General features: G+C 46.3%; 3 protein-coding genes across 3 annotated transcripts; all 3 read left to right on the top strand.

Annotated features, from left to right (window-relative positions):
• Positions 1 to 3,473: 3,473 nt before the first annotated feature.
• Positions 3,474 to 4,172, top strand: LOC149312032 (histone H1.2-like). The gene has a single exon (XM_089526775.1). The coding sequence runs from the start codon at positions 3,493 to 3,495 to the stop codon at positions 4,165 to 4,167; it is 675 nt and encodes a 224-aa protein (XP_089382901.1). The 5' UTR covers positions 3,474 to 3,492; the 3' UTR covers positions 4,168 to 4,172.
• Positions 4,173 to 6,852: 2,680 nt separating this feature from the next.
• LOC149312031 (histone H2B 7-like) lies at positions 6,853 to 9,123 on the top strand. The gene has a single exon (XM_089526774.1). It carries the CDS (start codon positions 7,596 to 7,598, stop codon positions 7,974 to 7,976), a length of 381 nt encoding a protein of 126 aa, XP_089382900.1. The 5' UTR covers positions 6,853 to 7,595; the 3' UTR covers positions 7,977 to 9,123.
• A 2,426-nt stretch (positions 9,124 to 11,549) lies between these two features.
• Positions 11,550 to 11,967, top strand: LOC149312030 (histone H3). Its single transcript, XM_089526620.1, has one exon. It carries the CDS (start codon positions 11,557 to 11,559, stop codon positions 11,965 to 11,967), a length of 411 nt encoding a protein of 136 aa, XP_089382746.1. The 5' UTR covers positions 11,550 to 11,556.
• Positions 11,968 to 13,762: the final 1,795 nt, after the last annotated feature.

Raw genomic sequence — 13,762 nt, 5'->3', positions numbered from 1 at the left:
AATCCAGTTTGAGACTGCTTTAACTGCCCTGGCTCAGTGCTAGGGAAGTTTGGGAACTGTAGTTTGGCGAGACATTTATCCTATGTGCCACAATAAACTACAATTCCCAGGATTCCCTAGCACTGAGCCAGGGCAGACTCAAACAGGAATATTTCTGTTTAGGACCCTAGTCCAATGCTCAAACCACACTACCTGCTCAGGCTGCATCTGCACTGCAGAAATAATCCAGTTTGACACCACTTTAACTGCCATGGCTCCATGCTATGGAATTCTGGGAAGTGTTGTTTGTTCCACAAAATGAAAGTGGGAAACAAAGACAGTGTTTTATGAATGACCAGAAAGGCTTGTTTCCACAGAGGAAGCCAAGTTAGTTTGTTGCAGCGAGAGCAACTCCGAGAGATGTATCCTAAAATCCACACATTTGCTAGTTTTAAGGTGCTACAAAATGTTAAAGCAGTTAAAGCTGTCTCAAACTGGACTATTCCTGCAGTGTGCTTTGGCCCAAGAGTCTGGTCCAAAACACACGGCAGAAATAAATCCAGTTTGAGATCGCTTTAACTTCCTGACTCAGTGCTAGAGAATCCTGGGAAGGCTAGGTGTCTGACAAAAGTAGTTATCAAAATTCCCTAGCAGCACTGAACTAGGGCAGCTAAAGCGTTCTCGGTGGTAAGAATCATCGAGCCAGGGCAGTTAAACCGGTTTCAAGCTGGATGATTTCTGCAGTGTGAATCAGAGAGCTCCTCACTCTGAGCCTCCGAACGGCGGACTGCCAGCCTTGGCAGCTCGTAGCCCTATTTATACCCCAAGCCTCCTCGCCTTCTGATTGGCTGGAGGATAGGACCCTCGATTCTCATTGGAGGAGTTCTGGATTTGAAAACTCCCGCTCTTGTGGCTGCTTAGAGATGATGGGTCACTTTGGGTTTCTTGCGCCAGAATCTTTCTCAGTGGAATAATTTGCTCGGGCAAGGTTTCTTAATCCCTGCTGTTTTCGGGACGAGCCATGAGCAGCTGGAGCAAGGTTGGCCAGAGGTGTCCTCACTGCAAAGGAGGGCAGCAGGGCACCGCCAAATGGAGGACTTTCCAGAAAAATGGAGGACACGACCAAAGAAAAGATCAAAACACTCGTAGAAAATAATGTAGACCCATGCTTCTCTGAGTCGTGCTCAAAATGGAGGACACTCGAGAAAAATGGAGGGCACGACCAAAGAAAAGCTAAACACATTCATAGAAATGTAAACCCATGCTTCTTTGAGTCATGCTCAAAATGGAGGACACAGGAGAGAGAGGGATGGAGGACACAACCAAAGAAAAGCCAAAAACATTAATAGAAATGTAGATTCATGCTCCCCTGAGTCATGCTCAAAATGGAGGACATCCGAGAGAAATGGATGATACGACCCACAAAAAGCTAAGAGTACTCATAGAAATGTAAACACATGCATCTTTGAGTCATGCTCTAAATGGAGGACATTCAAGAGAAATGGAGGACGCGGCTAAAGAAAAGCTAACAGCACTATTGTTGAGCCACTGCCTAGGAAGAAGACTTTTGAACGTGAAGACTCTCTGGATGTTTGCCCCAGTCGAGATAAATTCCCCAGCGCAAGCGCTTTAGGATAATCTAAACAAACCAGTATATGTTTTATGAATTTAGCCTGTGGATTTTTTAATATGTCATGCAGGATTTCATGAACGGCGGCTGCATGGCATGGCCCTCTTTGACCTTGTGGCCTTGTGGCATGGCCAAGCCAAACACTCTTTGTGTCTCAACATTTGCAAGGCCAGACAGAAACTTATTTTTGTCCTTTGCCATATGTTCTGTCTTATCCTTTAGAATAAGAGTATTTGGAAGCCTTCTTCCTAGGCAGTGGCTCAACAAACAACAATTCCCAGAATCCCATAGCATTGGAGCCATGGCACTTGTCAAGTGGGTTCAAACTGGATTATTTCTGCAGTCTGGATGTAGTCCAGATCTGCATTACCAGATGTAGGAAAAGTATAGGAGTCAAATCTCTTTACGGTGAAGTTGAGAGTGAAATAGAGTCTTTATTCTTTAGAATAGGAGGCAAGATAGGCGTAAAGCAGCCCTTTACACTTGTCTTGTCTCTTATTCTAAAGGAGTAAACAAGCTGCCTTGTTTTCCATGGAATTTAATTCTATTCCTGGTTGAAATGTATGTGTGTGTGTATATGTGTGTGTGTGTGTGTGTGTGTATTTAATGTTCCCATTGTGCCTCATGGTCATAATAACTGTCAAAAGAAAGCCTGAGAAGCGAACAAGTGTGTGTGGGAAACAAGAGAGGCTTCAAGGCAAGATGTCCTTACTGATGCGGAGCAACCAAGCGCCCTCCTTTTCCTGGACATGTCCTCCATTTCAGCCTTCTGTGTAGGGAAAAAAACAAAACCTAAACCCCAAATGTCTGTTACCCAAACTGCTGGAGAGGACACCCACAAACCAGGGCCATGCTTTTAGGGGAATTTGATACTTAGCCCAAAGGGGAGACATACAGTTCATTTGGGGCAACAGCAACCTCAGGATACAGCTCTGAAATCACACAGAACTCCAGAGTCTTGTTTCATAATAAGCTTTAGGTTTTCTGAAGGTAAATGAGTAAATGACACAGAACTTATGAAGTAAATGCACACATACATTTTATTAATGATACAGAACTCCAGAGGTGCATTGATCAGATGTAGGGAAACTATAGGAGAGTCTATCTCTTTATGGTGTAGTTTAGAGGGAAACATTGGGATTAAAGTCTCAAATCAAAGAAGGGGGGAACCTTACAATTAATAATAATAATAATGATAATAATTAAAAAGCCACCAATATGCGGTGCATGGTGTGCAAGCCATCCTAATCTCGAAGCCCTTTCCCTGTAGCTTTGGAGTCTCTGCTGATTAGCAATGGTGGCTCGACTTGGTGGAAGCCCTGTGTTACCTCTGGTGCTTCCAAACCGGTTTACCAGGAGGGGATCCACACCACAATCCGGTATCGAGCCTTGCTGGGTGGAGGACAACCCCAAGAAGCCGTCTGCACTCTTTTTTAAACCGATTCCCATCTCGCATGGCTTGAATTTAGCCAGAAAAACAAAACTTTCCCTCTTTGGAGGGCTCCAGGGAAGGTGCAAGAGGAGCTTCCCAGCCCTTTTAAAAAAGATCCCAGTTTTTCACCAGCCCTGGAAAAGAGATGTAGGAAAAGGACCCTTGGGGCTTTCCGTAGGTGGGAAAACGGGGTGAATTGGTGGGGGGTATGGGGAGAAAATGCCCCTTTATTCGCCCCAAAGAAACACAAACTCAGCCTTGAGAAAGGAGCCCTTGGTGTTGTTTTTTTTCATTTTGGAATGCTAGGGAGTGGGCGGGGCGTCGGGTTCTGCAACCGACCAATCAGGAGCCGAGCTCCTCTATAAATACCCCGCGCCTGACCTACTTGGGATCACTTTCGCTCAGACTCTCTCTGCGTTCGGAGCTCTCTGTGATTCCTTTGCTCTTCGCTATGTCCGAAACCGCGCCGGCTGTGGCTGTCACCGCCGCCTCCGCGGCCCCCGTGGCGGCTTCCAAAGCCCCCGCCAAGAAGGCTAAGAAAGCCGCCGGCTCCAAGCCCCGCAAGGCCTCTGGCCCCAGCGTGACGGAGCTTTTGACCAAAGCCGTGGCGGCTTCCAAGGAGCGCAAAGGGGTCTCTTTGGCGGCTTTGAAGAAAGCCTTAGCCGCCGGCGGGTACGATGTTGAGAAGAACAACAGCCGCATCAAGTTGGGGCTGAAGAGCCTTGTGAGCAAAGGGACGCTGGTGCACACCAAAGGCATCGGCGCCTCGGGCTCCTTCAAGATCGGCAAGAAGGCCTCCGAGGGCGGCGCCAAGGAGAAGGCCCCCAAGAAGAAGGCCCCCAAGGCGGCTGCTAAGAAGCCCGGAGCCAAGAAGCCCGCTGTCAAGAAGCCGAAGAAGGCAGCCGCCTCTGGAGGAGCAGCCGCCAAGAAGAGCCCCAAGAAGCCTAAGAAGCCCGCCGCCAAGAAAGCCGCCGCCAAGAGCCCCAAAAAGGCCAAGCCGGTGAAGCCCAAGAAAGTGGCCAAGAGCCCCGCCAAGGCCAAGGCTGTGAAGCCCAAGACGGCCAAGCCCAAAGCCGCCAAGCCCAAGGCGGCCAAAGCCAAGAAGGCGGCTGCCAAGAAGAAGTAGAGATGGAGGAGAAGCCGGCATGCCCTCGCCGTCGTCGCTCTTATCGAAACCCAAAGGCTCTTTTAAGAGCCACCCAAAGCCTCAGAGAAAGAGCTGGAGTCCTCTTTAACCCCTTTCTTTCCCCTCCTTTAGGTTATCGCACTACTTTAGTGCTGCTATTTTCACATTGGGTGCCTCCTGTTGCATTCTGGGACTTGTAGTTTAAAGAGGGATATTGGAACGTTCAGCCGCAGAGCTCTTGGGCCTCGCTGGACTACAAATCCCAAAATGCAACGGTGCAGTTATAAGTGGGTTAGCGGTGTTTGGAGAGTGGTGCGGTAACCTAGTTAAAAATAAAGCTTTTAATAAAAGTTTTAAGGTGGAGTGTGGGGTAGTGGTTAGAGCAGTGGTTTGGGCTTCCGTTTGGACTGGGAAACTACAGTTCCCAGAGTTCCATGGCACTTCCCATTGGGCTCAAACCGGATTATTTCTGGATCTGGATGTAGCCCAGATCTGTGCTTTAGGAAAAGTATAGGAGTCAGATCTCTTTATGGGGCAGTTTAAGAGTTAAATATTGGGATTAAAAGTCTCAAATCGAAGAAGAGGGATCCCAGAATCCCAAAGTGGCCGGGGCTTCTGGGAACTGAAGCCCAAAATACCTGAGTTTGGACATCTCTGAGTGGACCCCCAAACTGCCCTTTATAAGGGCTTCTGGACTTCAGCTCCCAGAAGCCTCAGCTACGTCGGTCAATAGTCTGGGATTCTTGGAGCTGAAGTCCAGAAGCCCTTCAAGGGCACAGTTTGGGAACCACTGGTTTTAGAGTGTTGGGTTTGAGGCTCGGGATCTGGGTTCAAATCCCGTTGGGGCATGAAACACTGCTTGGGCGAGTCTTATTCTCAGCCTCAGGATGGCTGGATATTGTTTTGTGTCTTGTGGCAACAATATATAGGGTTTTCAAGGCAAGTTTCTTCAAGGGAGGGTTGCCACTCCAATTGCCATCCTCTGAGGCTGAGAGAGTTTGTGGAGGCATCCCTTTCAAGTCATACCTGATTTATGGTGACCCTAATAAGGGATTATCTGGGGCTGAGAGAGTGTGACTCGCCAAAGCTCACCCAGTGGGTTTCCATGGCTGAGCCGGAATTCGAACCCTGGTCTCCAGAGTCTTAGTTCCAACACTCAAACCTACTAAGCTACACTGGCTCCTTGGCTTGGATATACATTGAAGAAATAGTAACAAGCCAGAGCTTGGTGTAGTGTGGCTTCAGTATTGGGCTAGGTCCTCAAACTCTGTTCTTTTAAGGGATTTGGACTTCAGGTCCCAGAATCCCAAACCATTGGCCAACATGGCTGAGGCTTCTGGGAGCTGAAGTCCAAAATCTCTTAAAGGGCACCGTTTGGGGGCCACTGGGCTGGGAGGCCAAGGTTCAAGTCCCTGCTCAGCCATGGAAGCGTACTGAGTAAACTAGGCAAGTCACACTCTCTCAGCCAATGGCAAAACCCCTCTGAAGAAATCTTAAGGTTGAGGACGTACTAAAACAAATGACACTACTTGCCCATAGGGAAACCATATTTGCCCATAGAAAATCATTGGGGAATATTTGCCCATAGGGAGCCATTGGAGAATATTTGCCCATAGGGATACACTGGGGAATGCTTGCCCATAGGGAATAATTGGGGAATTCTTGACCATAGAGAAACCATACTTACCCATGCAGAATCATTGGGGTATACATTGGGGAATCATTGGGCAAGTATTCCCCAATGATTCTCTATGGTAAGTATTCTCCAATAATTCCCTACGGGCAAGTATTCTCCAGTGATTCCCTATGGGCAAGTACTGTCAATGAGAGTAGGCCAAGGGAGTGAGTCCCTTTGAGGTGAAGGCTCCATCCACACTGCAGGAATAACCCAGTTTGACAGGGCTTTAACTGCCCTGGTTCAATGTTGTGAAATCCTGGGGACTAGTTTGTTGAGGTGCCAGAGCTCCCTAACAGAGAAGACTAAATGTCTCACAAAACTAAGTCTCAAAGATACCTCAACATACTCATAAAACTACAATTCCCAGAATTACATAGCACTGAGCCAGGGCAGTTAAAGGGATGTCAAACTGGAGTAATTCTTCAGTGTGGATAGAGCCCCACTGAAAGAAAGAAGTGTTCCTAAACTTCAGTTAGTTTCCTCAGAAACTCCTGCTCCCAGCTTCTTTCTTTCAATATGTGAAGAGATCTTATAGCACCTTTGAGACTAACTGAAAGAAAGAAGTTGGCAGCATGAGCATTCGTGGACTTCAGTCTACTTCCTCAGATGCATTTGGACTGAAGTTTACAAAAGCTCATGCTGCCAACTTCTTTCTTTCAGTTAGTCTCAAAGGTGCTGCAAGATCTCTCTACATAATAATACTAATACTAATACTACTACTAATAATAATACCAAATGCATGTGAGGAAGTAGACTTTAGACTAGGAATGCTCATGATGCCAAATTCTTTCTCTCAGTGAGTCTCAAAGGTGCTGCAAGATGTCTACATAATAATAATAATAATAATATCAAATGCATCTGAGGAAGTAGACTGAAGTCTATGAAAGAGCTCATGCTTTGTCTGTCTGAAGGCCATGGAATTCTGGGAGTTGGAGCTTGTTGTGGGCCCAGAGTGGAGCAGAGCTCCGCTCTGGGCCCACAACAAGCTCCAACTCCCAGAATTCCATAGCCTTGAGCCAGGGCAGTTAAAGTGGTGCCAAATTGGGTTATTTCTCCAGTGTGGATGCAGCCCAAGGGACACAACCAGGCCCTCAGCTGGGAGCTGCCTTCAGTTGTGCAAATGTGCAATCCTGATTTCAATGGAAACAAAGGACAAGGAAGCAAAGTCCTAGTGGTTTTTAGCGTTGGATTATGATTCTAGAGACCAAGGTTGGATTCCCCGCCTGACCATTAAGCCTAGTGGGCGACCTTGGCCAAGTCGCACTCTCTCAGCCTCAAAGTGTGGCAATGGAAAAACCCCTCTTGGTAAAGCTTACCAAGAAAACCCCATGATAGGTTTCCCCTTTAAGGTCGCCAAAGGTCGGAAACGATTTGAAGGCACACACAACACACCCAACTTGTATTGGTTTTAGGGAGGGAGCGACTCCCAAAGAGATGTCAAATACAGTATGTGTTTGGGGTTTTCTTTTTTGTGAATGGACACTGTCGAATCGCTGGTCTTTTTTTCCTCCGGGTCTGTGTGACTTCTGATTGGCTTTCGCTCGGGACAGTGGTCTCAAAACGTCCAATGGGCGCTAAGGATCAGGCTGTCCAATCAGGAAGGGCACGAGCGTTCGAATGCAAGAATGTCTCCTCCTCCTCCAATAGGAAAGGCGCTCTACGATCCATTCATTTGCATAAAGCTCGCCTATAAAAGGTGGCGGCGAGGTCGTCCCTCCTCATTGTGGAACGACAGCGCTGAGGAGGAAAGATGCCGGATCCAGCCAAGTCGGTCCCTGTTTCGAAAAAGGGCTCCAAGAAAGCCGTGACCAAGACTCACAAAAAGGGCGACAAGAAGCGGAAGAAGGTGAGGAAGGAGAGCTACTCGATCTACGTGTACAAAGTGCTGAAGCAAGTCCACCCGGACACGGGCATTTCTTCCAAGGCCATGAGCATCATGAACTCCTTCGTGAACGACGTCTTCGAGCGCATCGCCGGCGAAGCCACTCGCCTGGCCCACTACAACAAGCGCTCCACCATCACCTCCAGGGAGATCCAGACGGCTGTGCGGCTCCTGCTCCCCGGGGAGCTGGCTAAGCACGCCGTCTCCGAGGGCACCAAGGCCGTCACCAAGTACACTAGCTCCAAGTAAAGGCAGCAGCAGCACCTCTCCTCCCTCCATTGGAACCCAAAGGCTCTTTTAAGAGCCACCCAAAGCTTCTGAAAAAGAGCTGGAGTCCCCTTTTCCCTCTTAGGCTGCATCCACACTGGAGAAATAACCCGGTTTGGTAGTGCTTTAACTCTCATCTAATTTAAACTGTTGCATTTAGGGATTTGTAGTTCAGTGAGAGACTAGGAACTTTATGGCTGAATGTTCTAAATGCCCCTCCTACAAGTCCCAGAATGCAACGGGAGGCAGCCAGAAGCAGTTAAAAATCGAAATGGCAACGTTTTTACAATCTATATTGGGAAAAAGGCGGGGTATAAGAACATCATATAACAATAATACTACTAATAAAAAAAAACCCTAGCCCAGTGATTACTCAAACGGTGCCCTTTAAAGAGATTTTGGACTTCAGCTCCCAGAAGGCTCAGCCATGTCGGCCAATAGACTGGGATTCTGGGAGCTGAAGTCCATAATCCCTTAAGGAGTACAGTTTGGGGGCCACTGCCCTGGTCCAATGTTCAAAACCATTGCACCACCACAATGGCTCTAGACCAAAGCACATTACAGAAACGAGTCTGAGACCGCTTCAACTGCCCGGCTCTGTTGCTAGGGAATTCTGGGAAACGTAGTTTATTATGGCAACAGAGCTAGAACTCCCTAGCTCTGAGGGAGGGCAGTTAAAGAGGCCTCAAACTGGATTATTTCTGCAGTGTGTTTTGGATCAATCCTCTCAACCAGTGGTCCCCAAACTGCTCTTTAAGGGATTTTGGCTCTCAACTCCCAGGATCCCAGACTATTGGCCAACATGGCTGAGGCCTCTGGGAGCTGAAGTCCAAAATCCTTTAAAGGGCACAGCTTGGGGACCACTGCTCTTAACCCACAGCGACATTAAGACTAAATAATGGAAGTTATGATGGCCATGATGGATTTAAAAAGAGCAATCCCCTCTGGCGCCTGAGCCAAATAAAATATAAATATAACAAATGAATGAATAAATAAAATTAGATTGACCTAAATAAATAGTGTTTTGCCTTCCAGTCGTTTCAGACTCAGGACAACCCTCAGGTGAGAACCCATCCTGGGCTTTTCTTGGCCGGTTCCTTCAGAGGAGGTTTGCCATGGCCTTCCTCTGAGGCTGAGAGAGTGTGACTTGTCCAAAGTCACCCAGTGGGTTTGCGTGGCTGAGAAGGGATTCGAACCTTGGTCTTCAGAGTCCAATACCTAAAGCTATTATGCCACACTGGTTCTCTCTTGTCTCCTTGTTGCTATTATAGTAGAAAAGTGAGATGTATAAATAAAAGTTTGATTTATTATTTAAGATGTTACAAATCAAACAGGAGAAGAAGAAGAAAAACAGTTGGAGATGTCAGTACATTTCGGTTGGCTGATAAAGATATATATCACTGATGGACTTTTGTTTGTTTTTGTTAAATGGCCACACAACGATCCCTAAATATTTACTAATTATAAAAGTTACGATCGCCATGGTGGCCTAAAAGGAGTGACTCCCCTCTCCCATTTTCAACTAGTCATGGTGGCTGAGCTAAAATAAGTTGCTTTGCCTTCATATAGTTTCTGATTTACAACCCTATTTTTATTTATTTTATTGATTATATTTCTACCCCTCTTTTCAGAAATGCTCTCAGACCCTTCACGTTTTTTGAAAAGAATATTAATACGTTCTAAACAAAACATGACAACAAATGGTATGTCAAAACAACAACAAATCAAAATGTCAGAGACAATAAACCCCTCAAATGTGGTTATTTCACTGAAAAAGACAGAAATTAAATAATAACCCAAACAGTGTCCTGAAAATGATAAACAAAAGGTGCATTCAGGGATCCTGAAAGACATCGTTCCATAAAAATTTAGCTACAATGGGGGGATATCTAGAGACCAAATCCTGCTGGATGTATTCAGTAAGTGGGTGCCAAATCTTATAAAGTCAGTCCAGAGTGTAATCCTCTTATTCTGTTGTTGTTAATTGCAATTTTCTCCATTAACCACGTTTTTTTAAAAGCGGGTTTCTTCAGAAGTGGTTTGCCATTGCCTTCTCCTGAGGCTGAGAGAGTGTGACATACCAAAAGTCACCCAGTGGGTTTTATGTCTGAGAAGGGATTTGAACTTGGGTCTCCAGAATCAGTCCAATGCTCAAACCATCACACCACGCTGCCTCTCTCTTGTCCCCTTTGCCCACATTAGTATTGACACTAAATACTCAATACGTTAGGATCGCCATGATGATTTCAAGAGTGAAACCCCAAATTGTAACCGTTTAATTCTGTTTTAACGTATTACTTTTTAAATGTTTTGATTGTATCGTTCTTTTAATAAATATAATAATAATAATATTTTAGCATTGAATTTGTTTAAAATATTGTAGTAATTCTATTTTAACGTACTGTTTTTGTGTGTGTTTTAACTGTATGGTGTTTTTTTAACGTTGTAAGCCGTCCTGAGTCCCAGTCTTGGGAGAAGGGCAGGATATAAATAAATATAATGCAAAGGCTATTGGCCAAAAGCAATAAAATTTGACTGACTGAATAAACAAATATAATGATGATGATGATGATGATGAATATTGTGAAGCCACTCCAAGTCTCAGTCTTCAGAGAAGGGCAGGATAAAATAATAATACTAATAATGTGAAGCTGCTCTGAATCTCAGTTCTGGGAAAAGAGCAGGATACAAATAAAGACAACAATAATGATGATAACTGATGATGCTGATAATAATAATCATAGGTGTCTCTCTGTTTTTTGAGACAAGCCTTGGGTGCCATTAGTTTTATTTTTGAATTTACCAGACGAAATAATGCCTCTCGGATTTATTATTTGTTTGAAAAGGCAAGCGCCAAAAATTGGTTTTGAAGCGAATAAGAAAAAGAATTTAAATTTTGAAAAAGCCCGCCCTTTGCAGTCATTGGCCAAATCTTGGAAGACACCTGGGCGCTTTTTAGCCAATAGCAGCAGCAGCAAGGCGGTTTTCATATTATTTATTTTATACATAAATTATCCACAGAGGTTTACTTCAAAGCCACACAACTCTCCTCATCATTTAGTAAAGGAGCCGACTGTTCTTTATTAAAAGCGGTTTTACTCTCCCGCTCTTTACCTCACAGAAGAATAATATGCACAATATTTTATTACTTAAATAGGGGAGGATATTTAAGTCGCATAATAATAACACTGGTTTAAAATGCCTATTCTGAGGGGAAACAAACGGCCGGTTTTCCCCCCGAAAGCGGCCGTTGGGACTCTCGTGAGGCGCTTGGGCTCTGACTTTTAATGAACATAACTACGTCATACAAGAGCGGGAAGGCGAACCAATCACGAGAGGCGGGCGACCTTTCAAAAAAACAATACACGCGCGCGCGCGCTTTCAAACCAACCAATGATAGCTTGGGTTTTGAAGAAAGAACCAATCAGGGACGAGGACTGTGTCCAATCCGAAGCGCGCGGTTTTCCTAGCAGCAGCCAATCAGAGCGGAGAGCAGTGTATAAATACCGCCAATGCAGCGGCTGTTGTCTCAGTCTTCTCTTGGTACTCGAGGGAGGGAGAGATGGCGCGGACGAAGCAGACTGCGAGAAAGTCTACAGGCGGCAAGGCGCCCAGGAAGCAGCTGGCGACTAAGGCGGCGCGGAAGAGCGCCCCGGCCACAGGCGGCGTGAAGAAGCCTCACCGCTACCGACCAGGGACTGTGGCTCTGCGCGAGATCCGTCGCTACCAGAAGTCGACGGAGCTTCTCATCAGGAAGCTGCCCTTCCAGCGCCTGGTGAGGGAGATCGCGCAGGACTTCAAGACGGACCTGCGCTTCCAGAGCTCGGCCGTCATGGCGCTGCAGGAGGCGAGCGAGGCTTACCTCGTGGGGCTCTTCGAGGACACCAACCTCTGCGCCATCCACGCCAAGAGGGTCACCATCATGCCCAAGGACATCCAGCTGGCCCGCAGGATCCGCGGGGAGAGGGCTTAGACTCCCTCCTTTTCCTTCCATTAAACCCAAAGGCTCTTTTCAGAGCCACGCACCTTCCGCCAGAGAAGGGCTGAAGCCACACTCTCCAAGCTTCCCCAGAGGCCCAAAACACACTGCAGACATATTCCCACTTCGACTTTAACTGCCCTGCCTCACAATCAGGAAAGCCACTTTGGTGAGACGTTTATATACTAAGAGATGTCTTGCCACAGTAAACTACATTTCCCAGGATGCCCTAGCACTGAGCCAAGGCAGTTAAAGCCATCAAACTATTTCTGCAGCGTTTTGGGTCAAACTCTTGGGCCAAAGTACACTCCAGAAATAGTTTGAGGCTGCTTTGACTGCCCTGGCTCAGCGCTAGGGCATCCTGGGAAATGTAGTTTACTGTGGTACTAGAACTCTGACACACAAGTATAAATGTCTTAGAAAACTAGTTCCCAGGATTCCCTAGCACTGATCCAGGTCAGTTAAAGCGCTCTCTAACAGGGTTATTTCTGCGGTGTGTTTTGGGCCCATATGAATTTGTAATGTGTGCCACCTTCACGTTGCTTTTGACTTAGGGAGCCCATAAGGCAGCCATATCATGGGGTTTTCTTGGCAAGTTTCTTCAGCGGAGGTTTGCCATGGCTGTCCTCTGAGGCTGAGAGAGTGTCACTTAGCTGGACTGAGTCAGGATTTGAACCCTGGTCGCCATAGTCCTAAATCCAGTGCTCAACCCCCGCTGGCTCTGCCTTGAGTCATGGCAACCCCATACATTTCAGGTTGTTTTTTTGGGGTGGGGGTAAGGAATAGGGTGGCTTTGCCTTTTCCGTCCTCTGAAATCTACCCTATAACACCTGGTGTTTGTTGGCGGTCTCCCATCCAAGCACCAACCAGGGCTGACCCTGCTTAGCTTCAGATTCAGTGCCTTTACAGGTTATTTCGAGTTTCCAGGGGCTTACATTCTCCTCTGAGCCACTGAACTGTAGCCCTGGGAGCTGCCCTTTCCCTGTTGATCCTCTTCCAATATTGCCCTGAATGATCATACTTTTTAAACATCTGCACAGGAATTCCTATGGAAATGTTTGGGAGTAGGGCTCTCTGCATCCATTTATTCAGGCAGGTTCAGGGTGACCGCAGAGGACAAGGCATCGTAAAATGGAGGACATTCAAGAAAGAAATGTAGGAACATTACACTAAAAGCTGCAAAAAACGCTCATTGCAGACATAATACAGTTTGGAGCTCTGGTGCCACAATGCACTACCATTCCCAGAATGCTGTAGCCTTGAGCCATGGCAGTTTAAAGAGGTGCCAAACTGGATTATTTCTACAGTGCAGATGCAGCACTAGAAATAGAAACTTGTGCTTCATAGAACTGTAGAGTTGGAAGAGACCGCAAGGGCCATCCAGTCCAACCCCATTCTGCCATGCAGGAAATCTCCATCAAAGCATCCCCGACAGAGATGGCCATCCAGTCTCTGCTTAAAGACCTCCAGAGGCTGGAGGTATCTTTTGAATTACCTTTTGATCAAGATGGGTGCCTGTTTTGTTGACTGCAGTGGCAGAAGGAGTTTGTACCACTACTTTTCCAGATGTACAAATGCATGCGTGTCTCTCTCTACATGTATAGAGAGAGTGTGAGAAATGCTACATGCCTGCAGTCAAACCTGGTTGGAGGAGGCAGGTCAAACCTAGCCATTTTGAGCATGAAAGTTGGTGGTAATAATTTTATTAACCTTAAACATCATTAGTAAATTATCATTAAAATGTAATAAGACCTTCAATAACATATAGAAAGGGATTTAGAAAATAGGT

This window comes from Sceloporus occidentalis, unplaced genomic scaffold (assembly GCF_023333645.1).
Source record: "Sceloporus occidentalis isolate IW3139 unplaced genomic scaffold, rSceOcc1.0.p SCAF_5, whole genome shotgun sequence".
Classification (NCBI taxonomy): domain Eukaryota; kingdom Metazoa; phylum Chordata; class Lepidosauria; order Squamata; family Phrynosomatidae; genus Sceloporus; species Sceloporus occidentalis.
This window is presented reverse-complemented; position numbering and strand designations above follow the sequence as displayed.